General features: G+C 50.5%; 3 protein-coding genes and 1 long non-coding RNA gene across 8 annotated transcripts; all 4 read left to right on the top strand.

Moving 5' to 3' along the window:
* The first annotated feature begins 1,614 nt into the window (after positions 1–1,614).
* Positions 1,615–2,906, top strand: LOC115609044. Its single transcript, XR_003991718.1, has 2 exons — positions 1,615–1,825; positions 2,622–2,906. It is a non-coding gene; the product is annotated as an uncharacterized LOC115609044 (long non-coding RNA).
* A 673-nt stretch (positions 2,907–3,579) lies between these two features.
* Positions 3,580–6,764, top strand: HOXD10 (homeobox D10). The gene is made up of 2 exons (XM_030488706.1): positions 3,580–4,415; positions 5,859–6,764. The coding sequence occupies exons 1-2, from the start codon at positions 3,674–3,676 to the stop codon at positions 6,134–6,136; spliced, it is 1,020 nt and encodes a 339-aa protein (XP_030344566.1). The 5' UTR covers positions 3,580–3,673; the 3' UTR covers positions 6,137–6,764.
* Positions 6,765–8,619: 1,855 nt separating this feature from the next.
* On the top strand, positions 8,620–12,322 carry HOXD9 (homeobox D9). 3 transcript variants are annotated; one of them, XR_003991717.1, is made up of 4 exons: positions 8,716–8,770; positions 10,164–10,763; positions 11,163–11,835; positions 12,062–12,322. XR_003991717.1 is itself a non-coding variant. In XM_030488705.1 (3 exons), the coding sequence occupies exons 1-3, from the start codon at positions 8,767–8,769 to the stop codon at positions 11,402–11,404; spliced, it is 846 nt and encodes a 281-aa protein (XP_030344565.1). In that variant the 5' UTR covers positions 8,620–8,766; the 3' UTR covers positions 11,405–12,322. The 3 variants fall into 3 exon arrangements, 2 of the variants coding, with proteins under 2 accessions (XP_030344565.1, XP_030344564.1); XM_030488705.1 differs by having other exon boundaries at positions 8,620–8,770; positions 11,163–12,322; XM_030488704.1 differs by lacking the exon at positions 8,716–8,770 and having other exon boundaries at positions 9,870–10,763; positions 11,163–12,322.
* A 3,720-nt stretch (positions 12,323–16,042) lies between these two features.
* On the top strand, positions 16,043–18,289 carry HOXD8 (homeobox D8). Of its 3 annotated transcripts, XM_030488703.1 has the most exons (4): positions 16,043–16,446; positions 16,729–16,876; positions 17,466–17,608; positions 18,058–18,286. In XM_030488703.1, exons 1-4 carry the CDS (start codon positions 16,336–16,338, stop codon positions 18,118–18,120), a joined length of 465 nt encoding a protein of 154 aa, XP_030344563.1. In that variant the 5' UTR covers positions 16,043–16,335; the 3' UTR covers positions 18,121–18,286. The 3 variants fall into 3 exon arrangements, with proteins under 3 accessions (XP_030344563.1, XP_030344560.1, XP_030344561.1); XM_030488701.1 differs by having other exon boundaries at positions 16,083–16,446; positions 17,466–18,289; XM_030488700.1 differs by having other exon boundaries at positions 16,068–16,876; positions 17,466–18,289.
* The last annotated feature ends 2,872 nt before the right edge of the window (positions 18,290–21,161 follow it).

The raw sequence follows: 21,161 nt of genomic DNA, 5'->3' as shown, positions 1-21,161 counted from the left end.
AGGTTTCGGGCGAAGCTGGGAGGACAGTCTGGGATCCTGTGTGATCCCCACATCTCAAAAACACTTTCGAAGAAATGGCCAGTGTGCTATTTTGTTTATTTTATAAGCTTTCATATTTAGGAAAAGGCATAATGTCATCAGTATGCCCCGTACCCCCCCGTCCCGTCTCCCCACCCCACCCCACCCCCCCCCGCCCTCGGTCAAAAAATCCGGAGAATCTGAGCCCTCAGCCCAGACGCCGACTGTCTATGAAAATATGGCACATAGAAATCTGGGCAACGTGACAGTTGCATTATTAAAAGAAGAAAGGACACAATATCGTAGCCAATTTTTTTTTTTTCCTGAAATAAAAACTATTCTTCAATCTTCCTGCAATATAACAGCGTGGCATAAAATATACAATCCCCGCCTTTAAAGACACCCTAAATAAAATGCTGAAATGGAGTAAATGAAAGGAATTTTACTAAAAGCTTACTGGGTTCCAGCCTGGTTTTAAAATAAGATATTTCCCGCAACACCTTTGTTACTGAAGGCATCTGCAAAATATCTAGCCTGTTTCGTACCTCGCTCCCATCCCCCTCCTATAATGAGACACAAACACAGCAAATTGCAACTATGAGAAGCCTCAGCACAGCCGAGACAAGAAATAATAATCATATCACTAGTAATAAGGTTTAGGAAGATAAGGCAATGAAAATTAAGCCCTGCTGCCACGTCTGGTAACCTCAAGTTTTTAGCCCTGACATTTGCTAGAGGAGGAAACTGTAATGTCCACCTATGCTTTATTACAAACAGTAATTTACATCTGCATGGACCCATTGGTGTTTTTTTTTTTTCTCCCTCGTAGGAAAAAATATGGGGCTCTGAGAGCCAAACCTTTATATTAATGTAGATTGTATATCTCATTTATTGCACAATATTGATTTATTTATTAATGTTAATTACTTGATTCCATTTTAATATGATTTAAAACAAGAGTGACATTAAATGCCCAGAGCCTAAGTCCCCAGTTCCCCAGTGGCTTTCGCATGTTTATTCAACTTCTATTTACATCAAACTTCAACTTTCCTACTGCTCATTTTCAATAATAAAAAATTGCTGCCCTCTTTTAAACCCCCTCATGATTTATCATGAGCGAAGGGTCTTACAGACCCGTTTGCCAGTCCTGAATACGATATTTAAGTCATTATCATAGCAACCATCAGCTGAGTTCCCGTGTAGTGACATGCGAGAAATGCATATTTTCAATTCAAAAAATCAAAGACCCCTCATGTCTAATCAGGAGCCGAGCAGTCAGCTCCCCCAGCACCGGCCCGGGCTGGCGTGGAAGGCAAGCCCAGTCTTTGCTTATTGTTTTAACTTTGCTGCCGGGCGAAACCTGCTGCAGAGCTCTGACCTAACACTTCAGCTGGGATATTTCTGGGACCCCCTTTTCTGCAAGTGTAAATAAAGATTATGAAAGAGCCATTTGATGGGCATAAAATTCCTGATTAGATTTAACAGTCGAGTCTTAAGCTGCGTCAAGGAAAATAGTATTTTGTTTCTTTAAACTCTGTGGGTTGTCCGGGCTGTTGTTGCAGAAGAGGAAATTGCTGGAAAGCGAGGGGGGGATGCGGGGCTCGGAAGGAGCGTCGTGGGCTCCGCCGCAGCTTCTCCTCCTCCTCTGGCGCAGGGAAATCTTAGCCATGGCTCTGATAATGATCTTAACTTGCCATCCCGGCGGAGCTCGACCCTCGGCGCCGGCGGAGCGCGCCTGCGGAGGGGCCGCGCCAGGCGCAGGGGATGCTGCTGCAGGAAGATCTGGAGAGCAGCGACTATGCCGAAGGTAATGTTTAAACTCTCCGGCGAGCCAGGAGCCGGAGACTGCAGCTATAAAAGACACTGGCTCTTAACCTGACAATGATGTTGTATTTGAACAGCTGCGATAAGGTTTTAAAGGGTCTGTCTCATTGCCACAGCGAAATTTTAAATAGGGTTATTGTTTCCAGCAGTGCAAAGTGTACGGTAAAGGAGCAAAACATCCAAGTGCCAAGAAACGGGGGAAAATTCAAACCCACGCTGGTGGCAAACGCGTGTTTTCCTCCGTGCGAAAGGAGCGTTTAAATTTTTAAAAATCTTTCCACGTGCTGACTGCTTTTGGGGACCTGAAAGGGCGTTTTGATGGTAGAAAGGCCCAAAATAAAGAGGCGGGGGAATCCGAAGCAAAAATTATCAACAAGTTCACTTTGTCTCTATGAGAGTCCTTGACAGCATCAGTCCCAGATAAGAAACACCCCACTCTAAGAACAGTTAAAAAAAAAAAAAAAAAGAAAAAAAACCCCTACAAAACAAAACAACACACACAAAAAACCCCAAACCAAAACCAACACAACAAAAGCACCAAAAAAACCCCACCAAAACACCAAGGGGAGGGGAAATAAAAATAGAAAAGCAAGGGAGAAAGAGTAATAAACAGTTTGCACCTTCACTATTTAAAATGTAATAGCTCTGGGTGTAGATAGAGGTAGGAAGTGGGGGAAAAACAGTAAAACAGGTTTAAAATGTTGGGGCGGAAAACTCTGGTTTGCCATGTAGACAGTTGCTGTTGCCTTCGGTATTTCTTTTCTTTTTTTATCACACAGATGCATTTGTCATTCTTCTTCAAAAAGAAAACAAGACAAGGAAAGAAAAAGTTGCTGGAAGAGTTGCAGTGAGGATATGAGTTTCTGTATGTTTTTTAATGAGTAATACCACAGAAGGAGAAATTATCTTTATGATGCTTTAGGTTTGCAGGACAAGCGAACAACCCAGATTTTTTAAATTTCCCCCCCCCCCCTTTTTTTTCCTTTTCCCAGGCGGTCGGGCGAGAGCATTGTAAAATAATTTTAGGAATGTGGCTTCCCTATAAAACTCGAGTTATGACAAAAGTCTAGCTTTTAATATTTGACGATTTGTGTTAAAACAAAAATTGACCTTCTCGGTTAGCAGCGAGGAAAAAAATCAATAGTATAATTTTCAATAATTCATAACGCGAACGCCATTATGCTAAATCTTAACTATTAATCTTATCCTTTACAAAGTCTGGATTGATTTGTTAATAAAATATCTTCCCGTGCGCGGCAACAGAGGGTATAACTCTTGAAAAAGCTTCAGAAGCAAGAAAATTACCAAGTAGCCCAAGAATGTAGATGAGGGTTTTATTGATCGCCCCTGATTCTCCTTAATACGCATTAATAAATCCCGCAACCTTTTGTCCCCGCACTTGTCAGACGCGGGGCTTTCACGGGAGCCATGGCGGACAGGCGGCTGGTTGGTTTTCAGCCAGCCGTGCCACCCGCGGAGGTGGTGTTGGGTGGGGGGGGGTGAGGGCTGTGTGTGCTCCGTGCCCGCGGAGCCTCCGCGGCGGTAAGAGGCGGGGGGCCCGGCCCGGCTGCCGCAGCGCGGGCGCGGCGCGGCGGGCCGGTGCGGTGCCGGCGCGGCGGCCTAGGGGTCGCTGTTGACCGCGGCGGGGCGCGGCGGGGCGGCGCGGCGGGGCGCGTCAGCGGCGGGGCGGCGGGGCGCGGGGCGGCGGGCGCTGCCATTGGCCCGGCTGTCATGTGGTCGCGCGGAGGCATCCGCAATTACACGGGAATGTTTTCCTAGAGATGTCAGCCTACAAAGGACACAATCTCTCTTCCTCAAATTCCGCCCCAAAATGTCCTTTCCCAACAGCTCTCCTGCCGCTAATACTTTTTTAGTAGATTCTCTCATCAGTGCGTGCAGGAGTGACAGTTTCTACTCCAACAGCGCCAGCATGTATATGCCACCTAGCACAGACATTGGGACGTATGGGATGCAAACCTGTGGACTGCTTCCGTCTCTGGCTAAAAGAGAAGTTAATCACCAAAATATGGGTATGAATGTACATCCTTATATACCTCAAGTAGACACTTGGACAGACCCGAACAGATCTTGTCGAATAGAGCAACCTGTTACACAGCAGGTCCCCACTTGTTCCTTCACTACAAATATTAAAGAAGAAAGCAATTGCTGCATGTATTCCGATAAGAGATCCAAACTCATTTCTGCAGACGTCCCTTCCTACCAGAGGCTGGTGTCTGAATCATGCCCCATTGAGAACCCCGAGGTTCCCGTCCCAGGATATTTTAGACTGAGCCAGACCTACGCCACTGGGAAAACCCAAGAGTACAATAATAGCCCTGAAACGAGTTCAACTGTAATGTTACAGTTAAACCCTCGCGGCAGCTCCAAACCGCAGATATCTGCTCAACTTCAGCTGGAAAAGAAAATGAATGAAAACCCGAACAGCCAAGACAGCACCGCTAAAGTCTCTCAAGTGGAAAGTCCCGAGCCCAAGTCCACGTTGCAAGACGAGCGGAGCTGCCTGCCTGAAGGCTCCGTGTCCAGCCCAGAAGTCCAGGAGAAGGAGAGTAAAGGTCTGTATTACCGAGTTTAAGCCGTGCCGTGGTGTAACTCCAACACGCCAGCACTATAAAGCAGGCTCGAATATACTAACGAGCATCACAGCCATCACATTTAATGCTAAGGAGTATCGGGCTGCAGGTGCTGTGTCGCTGAAGATTTTGGCAGGCAAAAAAAATGCCACACAAAAGGGTCCAGGGATTTTCTGTAGAGGTCTGCCTCTCCCGTGCATGCAGACCTGCAGACAGCCTCCGTGATGCGGGGAATATAGCCGTCTGCTCCTTAGTGCGCTGCAGCAGCCAAAAGCAGCCCCATACCTCTAAAAAAAAAGCAGGTCTGGAGGTTGTAAAATACGACCAGCTCAAGATTTCTCTGGTAAGATTTTGCTGATTTTTTTTTGTTTAATTTTTTTTTTTTCACTGAGCCTTACTTCGGTTTGATTGCATTTGAAGTTAATTACGATCCTATTAAAATAGGTGAGGAATAGGTGCTACCAGGCTGGGTAAAGTTGGAAACAAACGCACAATGAAAACAGCAGCCCGCTATCTGTCTGATCCAAAGGTAGAATATTTCAGTGTGGTGCTTTAGATAACCTTGCGTTGGTCTCCAAAAGTGCTACAGTATTTTTGAAATGAGATTGAAAGCTAAAGGTGGTGGTATTCTGATTTTATTTTTCCTTTAAAAGTGCACTGAAGCCTTCCTTTTGAACGGCGTGTGTCGAAGAATCCCAAAAAGGGAAATTTTCTCATATCAAAATGTACTTTACAACCTCTAGGTCGATTTTTACCCTACGTGTGCATGGAGATTCTTTTTATCTGATTTATATTTAACATCCCAGGTCTAGGTTGATGTGGGGCAGATTTCTTTCTGGCGGGGAGGAAAAAAAAAACTAAAAGGAAAATGGAAAAAAAAAAAAAAAAGAAAAAAAAAATCCTAGCTGAGGGTCTTAATTTCTTGTGTGTCTTTTTGGCTGGCAAAACGGCCATGTCTGTTCCTAGGTGTGCTTGTGTAATTCAGCTGATGGCTGGGGGGATGCTGCTTCAAAATACAGAGCGAGGGTATTTCGTGATTGGGATATTTTCCTAGCAAGTGTCGTGGGAACAGGAGGCGTCCATGGCGGGGCTAGACCCGTTAAAATCCGGCCATGGGGCTGATGGCAGGTTAAATATTGTTGAAATGCTGAACGCCAGCTGAGAATTGGAGAGCCCGTTGCGGGCCGGGGCAGGAGGAGTTTAGGGCGGCCGCAGGCAGGGGCCGGGTGGCAGGGCCGGGCAAGCCCAGCCTGGCAGCGGGTCCCCTACCGGTGCCCACCCCGCACCCGAGCCCTGTTTAGTGCCCACATCCACCATATCTGCCAGACACTGCAGAGGAGGGGTCATGGCCAAGGGTACACTCTTAACAGCCTGAGGTATTTTTGATTTTTTTTTCTTCTTCTTTTCCTTCTTTGATTTTGATAGAGGAAATCAAGTCTGATACTCCGACAAGCAATTGGCTAACTGCAAAGAGTGGCAGAAAGAAGAGGTGTCCTTACACTAAACACCAAACACTGGAATTAGAGAAAGAGTTCTTATTCAATATGTATCTCACTCGAGAGCGCCGTCTAGAGATCAGTAAGAGCGTAAACCTCACTGACAGGCAGGTCAAGATTTGGTTTCAAAACCGCAGAATGAAGCTCAAGAAGATGAGCAGGGAGAACCGAATCCGGGAACTGACCGCTAATCTGACCTTCTCTTAAACCCTAACCCCGGGGGGGACACCAGTGAGGAGTGGGCACAGCACCGCCACTTGTTAAAGGCAGGAGAGACTCTGGCAAAACCCGGCATTTCCCAGTTTTGTTTTGTTTTGTTTTGTTTCTGATAGAATGTGACTCTTCGTCCTTCTTTTAGCGCTGCAAGTGAATATGTATTACTATGATGAGTATATATAAAACCTAGCACGTGTAATTTATTTTTGTTCTCATCGTAATGCAGGGTAACTATTATTGAATATTATCATTTGGTCTTAACTTATTGGAACTGTCGAACATCCAAGCAATGTGACTTTTTCATGTTTTTACTAACAAAATGGTATTTATGTGGGGCTGTTACACGGGCCATAACGTTTGGAGTACATTCAATACTTTAAGAAAAAGAGGGGGGGGAGGGAAACTTTGGGGGCGGGGGGAAAAAGAAGCACATTATAATGTAACTATCCTCGCAAATGAACTTCGAGATTGTCCTTCGTAAAATGGAATATTTCCTTCTTCTCCATTGTAGACATTTCCTTGTGGTGCATATGTGGAATAGTAGTCGTTCAGCAGCAATATGTCCTTCTTGTGCATGTTCTGTTCGCATGTATAATGCAATAAACTCTGTAAACTACTGCGGTTCCTTTGGTTTTCTACAAATGTTGAAAGTACGGATGCAGGTTGGTCTCCTGGTCCTCCTCTATGAGCAGCTTTTTGGACTGTCGTACCTTCTTTACCATTTTCTGGTCTTTGTGTGTGTCTGCCTGGTTTTCTTTCTTTCTTTCTCCCCCCCCCCCCTTCTTTTTTCTTTCCCCTTCCATTTTTAGGGGTGGGGTGGAGACTGGGGCGGGAAATGATGTAAACCTGATTCATTTATAATTGTGCCCGTAAACAAACGATTAATTGATAAAATGTTGTGTGATGTTCTCAGTCTGACAAACTGAATGTAAAAAAAAAAAAAAAAGGAGAGAGAGAAGGGGCGGGGGGGTGGGGAGGAAACAAAAATAAAACCGTAATAAAATATGACCTCAACTGGACATCCTCATCCAATCAACTCATAAATGGTAAGTGATAAAAATTCTTTCTACTACAAGCTGTCAGCAATATGTATGTCATTTTATTTGACGTTCTCATGTTGATCTAAAAAATATCAGTCACCGCGTGCTTACAATGTGTAGACTTTGATTTCGTGTCTTTACTCTCTCGAAAGAACCCCATCATACCAAATGCAAAGCTGGGCATAAGTTAAATGTTAAGGAGTTCCGTTCTTGATCAGCTCAAGAGCTTTCAGAAGATGGTGGTTGGGAAAATGTTCCCTCAAACGTCTGGCAAGGTTGGCTTTTTTGAGCAGAAACGCTCCCAAGCGTGCTTACAAAAGTACACCGGCCTCTTCAGACCTACTTTTGTCATCCTGCACAGTTTCTGTTTGCACAGTTTTATTTCGCGCAATTCCATTTTAGTAGAACACATCCAGATAATGACGTTCACGACTCTTAACCCTTTCTGTATGTAGCTGAAAAATGTTATTCGCAGGGCTCTGCATTGGAAGCTGAGGAAGGGTGTGTGTGTGACAGGGAGCGAGTGAGTGCCTGTGTGAGCAGAAATACTCAGCAGAACTGCAAATGGCTTGCAAATGAACATGACTTCAAATTGAAGTGCAAATACTTGGGCATGCTTTCACCTTCAAACAGTACTGGAAAAATAGCGCGGCTACTGTTTGCACTGGGAAAACAGCTCGCTCCCCGTCAGGGGCCATTCCTCCCCTAAGCAGTTTCTAAATCAAGAAATTAAACGCAAGATAGTGCCAACATTGTCTGACTTGGTGGCACTAGTACTGCTCACGTTGCAGCTGGTGGTGTTGCCCTTTTGTTGCTGAGATTTAAATTTATATCAATTAAATACTTACATGTAGGCCAATACTTCCTCATGTGCACGTTTACTCGTAGGGCAGAGGTATATTTTCCTCAAACCAAAACATCATAATTTTGAAGCTGCGGGAGCCGCAAGCCCATAGGTATTTTGTGCTTGCCCTCGTTTCGAAAACAAACAACAAAACCGGTGTTCAACACCCACCCCACCCCCCAAAAAAACCCTCTTTAAATATTACATACATTTGAAACGTCTTTTCTTTTCCTTTAAAGATACTGGCTACATCACCAAAGAAGTTTCAGCAGTGGGAAGTAATTAGCTGGCTCCATACCAAGTGTTTAACGTATATAGAAAAAAGAAGGCTAGCTCTAATCTGCCCGCTTTACCAATCTATATCTGTGTAAAGCGAGGGGCAACTTTTCGCCATATCAGAAACCCTGCTTCTAGAGAAAAAAATAGAAGTATGAAACGTAAAGGAAAATACTAAAGTGAGATGAGAGAAACAAACAAACAACAACAACTGGGAAAAAAAAGAAAAAAAAAGTAAAAAAGAGAAGAAAAAAGGAAGAAAACAACCCCAGACAGTAATAAATCATTAAATAAACAGGAATTTCACTCCCTTCCTCATAACGACCCTGGAGTAGGAAGTGTTTTCGCAGCGCTGCTGTCGCTGGTGCCCTCGGCGAGCTCCCCACTAACAGTGTGCTTTCCTCCAGATCCCGGCACAGCCGCCGTCCCTCGCTCGGCAGAGCAGGCGTGGGCAGGAGACCATGGGTAATCTGGTTTTCCGTAATAACCGGGCACCGTGTCGCTCGGGGAAGGGTAACCGGGCAGGGAGGGAGAGGAGGGAAGGAAGGGAAGGGAAGGAAAAGAAAGCAAAGAGGACAAAAATCTCACGTAGGCATTGAACGTGGCCAGCGCGGCCCGGCCCAGCTCCCTCCGAGCTAGGGACGGTGGAGGCAGCTCTACCGGCGAGCGGGGGGCAGCGGCAGCTCTGCCTGCCCGCCCGCCTGCGCGGCCCCTACCCCGGGGCTGCGGAGCTGCCCGCCGCCGGGCCCGGCGGCCTCCTCTGGGCAGCGCTGGGCACGGCCGGGGGGGCTGCGCTGGGGCTGCGTAGCCCCAAAGTTTCGCAGATACAGGAGCGTGTGTTCAGTCACACGTCAGTTGTGCTCGTAGACACAGGCTTTGCTGTTTACATCCGTCCATTTTATTAGGGACACATTAATCTATAATCAAATACACCTCATAAAATTTTTATTGAAAGGCATAAAATCATTACAGAGGTCTTCCACCTGTTTTAAAAAAACACAATGGGCATCTCTTTTTAAAAGTATATCCTTTCCATGGAAACTTTCTGTTAGGGGGTGGGGGGGAGCGGATAATAATACCCGCACATGCTCTGAAATATGGAAGTACCGCAATGTGCTTTTACTGTAACATTTTCCTGTTTTATGAGAAGTCGTTACAGTCCCAGCTTGCGATGGTTTGTTTTTACAGGCAAGAATCCCCCTTTCCCAGAGGGTTTCCTCAGCAGCTTGGAGTCTGATTAGCAAGCCAAGGCTGTTGGATTTATTTAAACACCCTGCCTCTCATTGATTAAGAAATGAATGGCAGAAATCACTCAAAGGAGGTGAAGAAATAGTGCGCGCTCGCCGCGGCCGTGGGCTGCCAGCACGGCCACGCCCGCCGCGCCCCGGGCAGGCAGGGCAAGCAGGGCGGGCAGGGCGGGCAGCGAGGACGGGCAGGGCAGGCAAGGCAGGGCGGGTGGGCAAGCGGGCAGGGAGGACGGGCAAGGAAGGCAGGGCGGGCAGGGCATGCGGGAAGGGGGGGTGGGCAAGGGAGCAGGCAGGGCGGGCAGGCAGGGCGGGCAGGGCAGGCGGCCCCGGCGCGGTCCGGGCGCGCTGTGCGGGACCGTTGTTGATGATGATTTTTTTTTTTAATCACAGCAGCCCCAGTTTAGCGGATTGATTTACTCGCAGTATTGGTAAATATGATCACGTGGGCTGCGCAACCAATGGTTGAGGGTTGCAGTCTGCAAAATACTACGATTGTTCTCCGGGAGGGTATCATATACAGTTAACAGTGTAACCTTTTATATGTCTACGAGGGGAGCCTAAAATGTCGTCTAGTGGCACCATAAGTAACTATTATGTCGATTCTCTCATAGGCCATGAAAGCGAAGAAGTTTACGGGAGTAGATTCGTCCAGGGAGGTCACAGTGCGACCTCCAGGCCATCAGGTGTTGCAGAGAGTTCAGATTTTTCTTCCTGTAGCTTTGCACCAAAATCCACCGTGTTCTCCACCTCCTGGTCCACGGTTCACCCTCAGCCGTCTGCGGCAATGACCGGGATCTACCACCCCTACATGCACCAGCCCCACTTAGGGGCAGCCGACGCCGGCCGCTACGTGCGCTCCTGGATCGAGCCCTTCCCGGGCTTCCCGGGCGGCGGCGGCGGCGGCGGAGGCGGCAGCGGCGGCGGCTCCGCGTCCACCTCCGGCTCCTCCAACGGGCGCCACTACGGGATAAAGCCGGAGACGGGAGCAGCCGCCTCCTCGTCTTCCTCCTCCTCCTCCTCCAAAAGGACTGAGTGCTCCTCGTCCCGGGAGTCCCAGGGGATCGGTGTGCCCGAGTACACGTGCAACTCCTTCCTCCAGGAGCCCCGGGAGAAGGCGGCTGCCGGCAGCTCCAAGGACCCCGCCGCCTGCAGCCACAACCCCAGCCCGAGCAGCGATCTGAAGGAGGAGAAACAGCAGCAACTTGACCCAAGTAAGTAAAAAAAAAAAATAGGGGGGGAGAGAGAGGGAGAGAGGGGCAGAGAGAGAGGAAGAGAAAGAAAGAAGGAAAGAAAGAAAGAAATTGCCCCTTTGATTTATTGCCGAAACCTGTAAGGCTCGAATGTGCAAAACTGATAGTTTTACTAACCTATAAAAACGTCTAGACGCCTACCCCAGCGCAAGCAGCAACAAGCACCCATAAAAGACTCCACATAACCACCTACCATCAAGACATCATTTGTACAGTAAACAGACTGGGGCATTAAGGCTTTTATGATAATTCCTCCAAAGTTGTGAAAACAGTCCATCCTTCGTTAAATTAATTTAACGACCTTTCTCTCTCCTCCCCCCCCCCCCGGTCCCCGCTCCCTATATACCTCCCTTCTTCCAGATAATCCTGCAGCAAACTGGATCCACGCTCGTTCAACGAGGAAAAAGCGTTGTCCCTACACAAAGTATCAAACTCTGGAACTGGAGAAAGAATTTCTCTTTAACATGTACCTCACCCGAGACCGCCGTTACGAAGTAGCTAGGATTTTAAATCTCACAGAAAGACAGGTCAAAATCTGGTTTCAGAACAGAAGAATGAAAATGAAAAAGATGAACAAGGAGAAAGGCAATAAAGGAGACTAACGCTGGGCTAGGAACGCTGTTGGGGAATACTGCTTTAGTTTTGAGTTTGGGGGTTTGGGGTTTTGTTTTGGGTTTGGTTTTTTTGGTTGCTAAGGGTTATTTTGGTTGGGTTTTTCTGGGGGTCGTTTTATTTTTTTCTCTTTCTCTTTTTTTCTCTTTTTTTTTTTTTTTGTTTATTTGGTTTTATTCTCCCCCTGTACTCTCAGCCCCACATACATTTCTCCTCCTCCTCCCGCTACCCACCCCCCCCCACCCCCCCCCCCCAGGAACATTAAATCAATCTGGTCTTTTTTTTTTTTCTTTTTTTCCTTAGCTAGAAGTGAAACGTGGTCTATGTCAGGTATTTTGGGAAATTTTGTCTTGCTCGCCAACGTGTGTTGCAGAGTCGCTTCATCCCCCGCCCTTCCTTCCCAGACCGTTTGGTTGATATTGTGAGTGCACGTTAGCTTTGGGAACTCTATCTGATGTTAAATGTTTGACATGTTCCTTAAAAGTGATGTAGTCTAGATAGTTATTTTGCCAAAATAAAGGTAAGGAAATTAATTATAATTACGGTAATAAAATACATATTAAATTACAGTGGCTTAAATCAATGCGGGTGCTGTGTTGTCCACTATTTACTAAGAGGAAACCTTTCCCAAAACCTCTGCTTTCTAGGTCTGAATTTCGCTCCTTCTCAATAGATGCCACAGAGAGGCCACGAGTTATTCCCCCCCCACTCCCCTTAGTGCACCGGTAGGAGGTTTCTCATCCCCGAAGCCGTTCGCAATAGGCCTAACGCCTCCCGGTCCCCCGGCTAGCTGGCGACCCTGCCCCCGGTGACTGTTGTATTAATTAACCGCCCCGTGTCTCGAACTACAGACCTGTTGTAATTGTTGTCAGTTATTACACAATAAAGTCTGCCGTGACCGAACCACAGCTCTGCGGTGAGAGGACAAATCTGTGCGCCCCTCGCGATGCTCTTCGAGCCGACGACTCCATCGCGCAGCTCCCGCGGGGCCTCCGCGGGCCGAGCGCTGCCGGGCCGGGGCAGCGGGAAAGCCCGGCCGCCCTGCCGGGCCGGCAGCACCTCTGGCAGCCACAAAGGCCGGAGGAAAATCACTTACTCCCCGCTCTCGCCTAATTGACGTTTGCTTTCGGAGGGCAGCGGCGGCGAGGCCGGCTCCGGCCGCCCCGTGTAGGTGCGCGGGCCGCGTACCACTCCCGAGCGCCTGGAGTACCAGCGCTCTCTGAAACACCAGCCACCTCTTGGGACAACTTAGGAAATATTCCCGCACCAGTCCTCCAGAACCAATGGAGAAAAATGATGCCTATTCTCTTAAACTTTTCTTTTATTTTATTCATGGGGGGCCTCTTCCGACCTCTGCGCTCTTCAATCTGGAGGTTGGAGAGCTCTGGGGGGACGCGGCTGCTTCCAAACATTCGGCTTTGTTGGCGACAGCTCATTTAGCAACGTGTCTCCTGCCTTCTGCATTTATAAACACACATGACTTTATCAAGATAATTGAGATGAAGTTCATTGTAAAAAATGCTTTGTTTAAAGAGCAACCATTAAAATGAAGGACCCGTAAATATTTACGAGCAGTTCGGTTAATTCAAGAATAAGGGAAGAGCTGAGAGACCTGGCGTTTAATGTTTTTTACCTTAGTAAAAAAAAAAAAAAAAAAAAAAAAAAAGGGCAAAAGCCTGCAGTGCCAGGAAAAGGTGTTGCATTGCTTCCCATCCATTGTCGAGAAGATACCTATAATTCTTTTAAAACAGGAAGAACCGTGGTATAATAAAACCATTGAGATGGCTAGACGTCTGGACCTAATGAGTTTACGATATGCTATGGCGCTTTTCTTTGAAACCACCTTATTTTGATGTTTGTGTTTGTTAAAGGGGGGGAAAGGCCAAAAAATGCAGACAAACTAGGCCTTAAAATCTTGAACTATAAATTTCAATATGTCAGCTTTGGGCCAAGGCAACAGACTCAAAAAGGACCCGAAGGTCACTGAACTGAGAGATTTTACAAAGTCCGCCGATTTGTTGAAATGTATTTTATTGGATCTTCCACTGCGATGTTAGCCTCCTTGTCTGCGAAAATAATCATGGAGGGGGGTGATTATAACTAACAACACGTAAACAATATCCTTGCCACACAACACTCTATTATGTTGATTCCATCAAAGGCTCTAGTAAGAAATTGTCGCCAAGTCCACACCGTCTCTTTTAAATATTTTATTTCTGGCAGATTGACAGTTTTTACCTTGTCTATTCACACACACACCCCCTTTGTTTGCCTATTTCTAATATGGTGTACGTTTGTTTCAAAATGGCAGAAAGAAAACCAAACGCCTCTAACTCCAAAACGCGGTTCTCCAATGGAAATGACTTTTTGTGTCAAACTGAACAATAATCTAATTCCTACCCGTTGGTTGTGTCAATATATGTTTGTACATATGCACAGTCGCGTGCACACGCATCATACCGAATAATTCACAGGCACGTTTCGTGAAGGGGGGGGAATGAACAAAGATCCATCTTTACTTTCGTTTACATAAATCAATCCATAAATACATAAATGTATGGGCAAACAAAATAACATGTTAAAGACAAAAACGTGTAACTCTGAAACTACCACACATGGAGAATTCGTGGTGTAATATGTGGGGAAACATGATCGAAAACGCGATAGCAGCAGTCTTCAAAGCTCAGGCGTCTTTCCTGGCTGCCATGTGTAAACGAGGAGCATTCTTTGTATGTAGTTAATTATAGCACTGGCAAAAAAATAAAGGAGGGTCACCGAAATGTGCTAAGAAAATGGCTCTGTAAAGTCCGACTGACAAAAAAAAAAAAAAAAAAAAAACCGAAAAAGAAAAAAGGGAGGAAAAAACGGGGGAGGGAAAAGGAAAGAAAAGAAAAAATAAAAAGGAAGAAAACCACCCCAAACCCAGCGAGCACAGGAAGGGCCGCTCAGGCCGAGGCCCCGCCGGGGCAGTGCAGAGCCGGGAGGTGTCCCGCAGTGTCCCTTCGGGGTTCTCCTGAACCACGGGCGGGCGGCAGGGCCCGGGAGCCGCGGGCAGCGCGGGGCTGGAGGGCGCTGCCTGCTGTCGTGTGCCGCCAGAGGGAGCCCGCGCTCCACTCTAGCGCCTCCGCCGCGCCCCGCGCTCCGCGACCCGCGTACTGTTCTGCGCGCCCCCCGGCAGTGGAGAACCGCGGCTTGGCTGCTGGGACTGCAGCCCCACGCAAGTGGCGGTGTTGGTCCGTGAGCCTGTTGACCCGTGAGGGGGGCTCTGGCGTGGATGCGGAAAGCAGCCCCTCCGCGCCTCTCCGCGGAGTGAGGAGGTTTCCCTGCAGCCGCCATCCCGCCACACACACTGCCTGGCCTGGCCTCCTGCCTTCCTGCTGCTTTGTTGCTATGGGCTTTTGCGTTTGCTTCTGTTTGTCCTTGTAGCACCAAAAATCTGTGTGCCCCCTCCGGGCCTCTCTCACTCCCAGCCTGCCTGTCCTCCGGCTGCGCGGGGGTCCCTGAGCTTCCGCCAGCCTCCCAAAGGTGTGTGTTCCAGTCCGCAGGGCCCCTGCCTGGGCGCGGGTGTCGCTGCCGGCCTAGCGCCCGTCCGGGCACTCATGTGTGGGGCAGCAGGGCTGGTCACCTAGACAAAGCAAGTTAATCGTGGTGGAGATGGGGAGGTCGGGGGGGAGTGGAGTGTGATGGGGAAGGAGCCTGCGATGCCTTTTATGTAACCACAAGTATTTTTTGTCAATTCACACCAGATGGTCACACGTGGCTCTAGCGGGGCCCATATTATATTTCACCTAAATTTTGCGTCTCTCTTCAAAATAGGGCGGACCCGAGCTCCTGGGGGTGTCTGTCCAAAAAGCTGGTTCCCACCGCAGGACGAAGCGGGGAAGTGAGGGCTGGAGGCGTCACTTCTCGGGGCTCGGGGCCCCTCGATGGCCGCCGGCCCGAGGAGCAGGGGCAGCGCCAAGCCTGCCGGGCAGCGCCTTCCTTCCTTCCTCTCGGAGAACAGGGCTCGCTTATTTGGGACCGCGTCCCCGAGCGGTGCTAACCGCTCACCCACATATTTTCCTTTTTTTTTAAATTTATTTTCCTCCCTCTCTCTCTGCCTCGGTAATGACGTCCACCAAGGGTGAAATGATGGAAAGTATATTCACAGGCATGATTTCCATTAAGTGTCAATTAACCTGGAGCCTCAGCCATGCGTGCACGGCGTCAAGGGTAAATGTGCATCTCATTTCCCAGAGCTCTGCTCGCCTGCAAGGGAATGACCGGAAGGCTCGCAGCACCCCGCCGCCCTCTGGATCCCCCCGGCTGCCCTCGCCGGCACCCCCGGCTCCCTGTGCCGGGCACTGGCTCCCTCGGCGGGTCTCTGCCCTGGCCGGACGGCGGTGCAGGCCGCGGTTCAGTGCTCAGCCGCGGCCCTGAGCCCCGAGCGGCCTCGCCCCAGGCAGCGCGCCCGCCGTTATCGCGCGGGATCTGCGCGGCCGCCTCGCCCCTGCGCGGCGGGGGTTTCGGCGGCTCCTGGCGAGCGCGCACCGGCGGGGGGAGCGGAGGCGCCGCGGCTGGGGTGGATCCGGGCAGGGCTGGGCCGGGTTTTTTTCTTGCCTGAGGAGCGGCACATGTAAACTGAAGCCAAAAGTCCCCCCTGAGCTCATGAGCGTGTGTGTGTGTGTATGTGTGTGTGTGTGCGCGGGCTGCTGTGTGCCTAATAGGAAATAGTAAAAGCAGTGAGGCAGGTCATTTTGGGAGCGATTATAATCCAGTCCTGGTCACCGCATACACGGAGAGCAGGAGCGGGGAGCGCACGGGCAGCGGCGGCAGCATGAGCACGGCGTAGAGGCACCGGCGGCGGCGGCGGCGGCGGCGGCGGCGGGAGCAGCGCCCAGTGCCCGCGCCCGCACCCCCGCCCGCCGCTGCCCCCTCCCCGATGAGCTCCTACTTTGTCAACCCGCTGTACTCCAAGTACAAGGCGGCGGCGGCGGCGGCGGCTGGGGAGCCCATCAATCCCCCGTACTACGACTGTCACTTCGCGCCCGAGGTGAGCGGCCGCCACGCCGCCGCCGCCGCCGCCGCCGCTGCCGCCGCCCTGCTCTACGGGAACGGCGCGGCCGCCGGCGGCTTCCCGCACCCCGCGCCCGGCGGGGCGGGGGGCGGCGGCGGCGGCGCGGCCGCGGACTTTTACCACCCGGCCGGGGGGAGCCCCACGGCCGCCTACCAGCCGCCTCCTCCTCCCCCCGCCGCGCCTCCGCCTCCTGCCCCCTGCAGCGGGGTTACCTGTCACGGGGAGCCCGCTAAATTTTACGGATACGATAACTTACAGAGACAGCAGATTTTTACGACACAGCAAGAGGCCGAGCTGGTACAATATCCTGACTGTAAATCGTCCAGTGCTAATATTGGCGAGGAACCAGACCACTTAAATCAGAGCTCGTCTCCTGCTCAAATGTTTCCCTGGATGAGACCACAAGGTTGGACGCAGTCAAAAATTTGCTTCCATCTCACGTCTGAGTTCGAAACTTTCTTTTCCTCTTCTCGCTTCTTTCTCGCTGCCTCTCGCTCCCTGCCTCTGCCGCTCTTGCTCCCTGCCTCTCTCCCCGCAATTCCTATCGCCGCGGTGGCTTGCGATAATAAAGAGATACAGCAAGCAAACAGAAAGCTCTGCAGAAGGCGGCTGCCACCCCAAGAGTAGCTTTAAAGTCCATTCGGACACCGAGGCGCAGCTACCACGCTCGCCCAGCTCCTGCCGGCGCCGCCCGAACGGGAGGGAGCAGGGCCGGGGTTGTCGGTCAACAGATGATAAAGTGACCCCGTAAACTCGGTCCCGCAAACCCCGGTGGACGGGTGGGGAGCCGAGGCACTTCGTGCATCTGCTACTGCTGTTGGCCCCGCACTCGTGTATAGAACTCTAGACTCTGCCGTGCCCTCTGCTTTCTCTCCCTGCGTTTCTGTGGGGCTTCTCTCGAGGGATTCCAGAGGGGCCCGAGCCCTTGCTCCCTGCTTGCGTCTGGTTTTGAACGACCACACCAACATCCAAAACCTTGTGTTTTTTTTAAACAGCAGCGCCGGGTAGGAGGAGAGGAAGACAAACATACAGTCGATTCCAGACACTAGAGCTGGAAAAGGAATTCCTCTTTAACCCCTATCTGACCAGGAAGAGGAGGATCGAAGTGTCCCACGCACTAGGACTCACCGAGAGGCAGGTAAAGATCTGGTTTCAGAACAGGAGGATGAAATGGAAAAAAGAGAACAACAAGGACAAATTCCCCGCTTCCAGACAGGAGGGAAAGGAAGGAGAGGCCAAAAAGGAAGCACATGATCTGGAAGAAGACAGAGCTGAAGGCCAGACGAATTAAATTTTGCCCTAAAAGCCTTTGTGAAAGACCATCAGAAACAACTAGCGCCACAGTCCGACATGTCGGCCCGTCTCCCCCTGTACGAGGTCCTGCCGTGGGACGAGCAACCCAGTGTCCCTCTGCTTGACATTTCTCTGCTTTGGGTGCTTCAGTTATTTGTGGTTTTGTTTTTAACCATATCCGGAACAATCTCTAGATTTAAGAGTTCATCTACTTCTTTTGCAAATTTGATACAGAGTTTGTAGCAATACATTTCTAATGATATATATATTTTTTCTTTTTTTCAATCTTAAAAGACGGTGATTGCGGGAAACAACATAAACTTCCTAATAATGAATACGAATATGCAAGACATCTAACGATGCTTTATTAATCAAGACAAGTGCACTTGTACTATTTTAATTCTTGTTCTTATGTTGAGTAAATTAAATAAATTTAATAAATTTGAATAAAATATTTTAGAAATATATTTAACCTTCTGCTATGATATTTGATTAAAATAAACCAAATTTGTTCAAATATAAAATGTATCGGCTTCTTGATATCTTATTCGTAATCTATTCCTCCGGTAACCTTCAGAGCCCCTCCACGTCTGGACTAACTCCCCCCTGCGCCTTTCTCCCCTCCTTCCTCCTGCGCTGCGTGTTTCTGTGGGGTCTGGGAAGGGCACATTGGATGCAAACCTTGGTTTTCGCTCCCTGCCGCCTGCACACCCCGCCAGAACCACCAGACTCGGCCCTACGGGATCGTGGTGGAAGCAGCGGACAGGGGGTACCACGGGCCCACCCGCGGGCTGGGCCGACGCTGCGGCCCGACCCCGGGAGCCCCCTCGATGTGTGCGCCCGGGCCCTACCTTCTTCTTTCCCGCCCTCCCCGAGCTGCCGGATGGCGGGGCCGGGGGGTACTGCCACCAGACAGGGGCCTTTGCCCCGCCGAGCCGAGCTTTGCTTCCGACGGGTGCTTGGCTTCCAACCGACGCAAAACCGGGCCTAGGCAACCCTGCGGATGGCGGACGACCGGAGAGATGCAAAGCTTTTGTGGTCTTAGGTGTGGCTTTCTCGGGAGCTGTAATGGTTAGTGCTCCCAAAACACGCGAAAACAGAGAGAAGGGCATTTTGCTCCCTAAATATTATGGCACGGCTTGGATGGGCTCCCCGCGGAGGCCGTAACCGGCGAGAGCAGAGCCTGCCGCACGGTTCCCCGCAGCCACAGGAATCGGAGCCCGCTCTGATCAGTAAAACGGTTTAATCTCCCCTTTTCCCCTCCCTCCTCTTTCTCCAGCTCCGCGGCGGGGTCCCGCAGGCCGCGGTATCTGAGAGGATGACGGAGAGCAGTCCTTTTTAGGAACAGCAGGCAGAGGGCTGAGGTATGAGGTATAAATCCTTACCAAGATATCTGCGTCATTTTTTCCCCACGGCCTCACGCTCCCGTGGGTGATGGTTACGTGAAGGGGACCTCAGGGACGCGCCAGCCACTGCCGCGAACACGAGAAATTTACATTTTCTGCCCGAGAAACGACCGGGGCCGAGCCAGGGCCCCCCTCGGAAGCACACTTTCAGGGGCCTGGGGAGGTGCCGGCCCCCGCCGTTCCCGCCCGGCGCTACGGCCCTTTGCCCGCGTCCACTGCTGAACTCCCGGGAACGGAGCCGGCACGGCGCGAACCACCATGCATGGTGTCAGGAATTATACGGCGGTCTTGGTTCATTTCGTTTCCCTTCACTTTACCCCCTCCCCGCCACTGAGCCAGGCACGTTTCCATTCCTGCAAAGCAGTAGCTCTAGAGGGAGGCACAAGCAAGCGGAGCTATTGTTCTCGGTTTATTTTAATCGCGCAGTTGGTTAAAGGTTGGAAACCAGGGGAAACTGCAGCAAAGCGGTGAAGTAAACATTTTGCTGCATGGATTTGCATAAATACACGGGTACCCCTAGTGTTCAGGAAGGATGTGGGGCTGATGGCGTCGCGGTTAAGGAAACCCAGTCGCCTGACACATTAAAACGCCCTCGGTTTTCAAAATAATACCCGTTGCTACTGGCAGCGCATGTTGAGTCTCAGGTCAGGGTAAAAGCCTCTTCCCTCTGCTGCGGTTGTGGCCGAGTCGTGGTGCAGCAGGTCCCTGAAGGCGCTGCCGCAGAGAGATGTGTGCCGCAGACCGGGGCAGCAACACGGGAAACGTGTGTCGGAGACCTGCACACCCGAGCGAGCACTAATATTTATTGGGGAAAGAGCTGTTGCTGTGGTTTGTTTTTAATTTCCAGACAAAGAGAATAAAATTGAAATATTCCTGGAAAAGTTTCCGTTAAGCGTCGCTCTCCGTGGGCCGACTGGGAACGCAGCCACGCAGGCAAAAACTGACTTCCTTGTGAGCACATCATCTGCGAAGGCCTAGCGGTAACTGTGATCGTCCCTGTCTTATTCATTAAGAAAAACAATAAAAATCGCTGTAGTTGTTAAGGTATTTCCCCCCATAGCCTCACAGCTGAATCTCCCCCTCGTTCGTATTTGGAGTCTTGCTAACAAAAAGAAAACTGAGCCAGAAATTGTCCCGGGCGGTCAGTAAGCCCCCGGTCAACCGGACTCATCGAGCTCCGGAGCAGGCAGTGGTATTTTGGCAGGGAAAAGCCGTAGCTGCGCGGCAGTGAGGCAAGAGACCCCCTGCGACGGCCGCAGTGTGGATGTACCGCGACTTTGGTTTCAGCGGGATTTCTCCATTCCCACCTCGAGTACCTCTGCGCGGCCGTGGGTGCCGCACAGCCGCTACGAACGGTGCCAATGCCTCTGCCGAGGGACACGCCGCACGCGTGAGATATTCACGGGTGTGCAACTGCCCAAAGCAGTGTGTTAAAAGGCTCCTCCACCTTAGGAAGTGTTTACTTTTGTAAGCTCTGTTTTCGAGGCAGGTACAATCAATACGGAGGTCTCTGATAGAGTTTATTCCTTGGAACAAAATTTGAGCAAGAAACACCCACAAATACTCCATCTCTGAGCCGAGCATTCGCTGTGGACACGGGGCCGGTTTTAGATTTTTCTAGTACTTTCTGGGAATGGGATTTTGCCCCACATCCGAGTGGCCCCGGGAAGGTTTTCTCGGGGACAGGGGCAGCCCCACCGGCGAGGCGGTGGGTAGCCTGGGAGCGATGTCAGCTCCAGCCGCCACCCGCGGGCAGCTGTCATGCCGGGTGGGGAAGTAGCTCGGACCATTTTTAGGTCGGCAACGGCTTCGGCTTCAGTAGTGGGCGCTCAAGCAAGTGCGGATGCTTTTAGGGCCCGCCGGAGCGGGGCGGGGGGTGGGGTGGGGGGATGAGGGTAAAGCCCCCTTTCGTTGGGGCACGACATGGAGCCGCCGGCATGGTGCGGTCCCCCTCTTTGTGTGGCTCCGCGGAAGCTCTCCCTGCTCCCCGCG

Source organism: Strigops habroptila, chromosome 5 (assembly GCF_004027225.2).
Source record: "Strigops habroptila isolate Jane chromosome 5, bStrHab1.2.pri, whole genome shotgun sequence".
Classification (NCBI taxonomy): Eukaryota; Metazoa; Chordata; class Aves; order Psittaciformes; family Psittacidae; genus Strigops; species Strigops habroptila.
This window is presented reverse-complemented; position numbering and strand designations above follow the sequence as displayed.

What these genes read in the sequence shown, in the direction of transcription:
- HOXD10 (XM_030488706.1), top strand. Translation starts at nt 3,674, where the DNA reads ATGTCCTTTCCCAACAGCTCTCCTGCCGCTAATACTTTTTTAGTAGAT. An exon ending in CCAGGAGAAGGAGAGTAAAG is followed by an intron (nt 4,416 to 5,858) that starts GTCTGTATTACC and finishes TGATTTTGATAG; the next exon opens with AGGAAATCAAGTCTGATACT.
- HOXD9 (XM_030488704.1), top strand. Translation starts at nt 10,115, where the DNA reads ATGTCGTCTAGTGGCACCATAAGTAACTATTATGTCGATTCTCTCATA. An exon ending in ACAGCAGCAACTTGACCCAA is followed by an intron (nt 10,764 to 11,162) that starts GTAAGTAAAAAA and finishes CCCTTCTTCCAG; the next exon opens with ATAATCCTGCAGCAAACTGG.
- HOXD8 (XM_030488700.1), top strand. Translation starts at nt 16,336, where the DNA reads ATGAGCTCCTACTTTGTCAACCCGCTGTACTCCAAGTACAAGGCGGCG. An exon ending in TCCCTGGATGAGACCACAAG is followed by an intron (nt 16,877 to 17,465) that starts GTTGGACGCAGT and finishes TTTTTTAAACAG; the next exon opens with CAGCGCCGGGTAGGAGGAGA.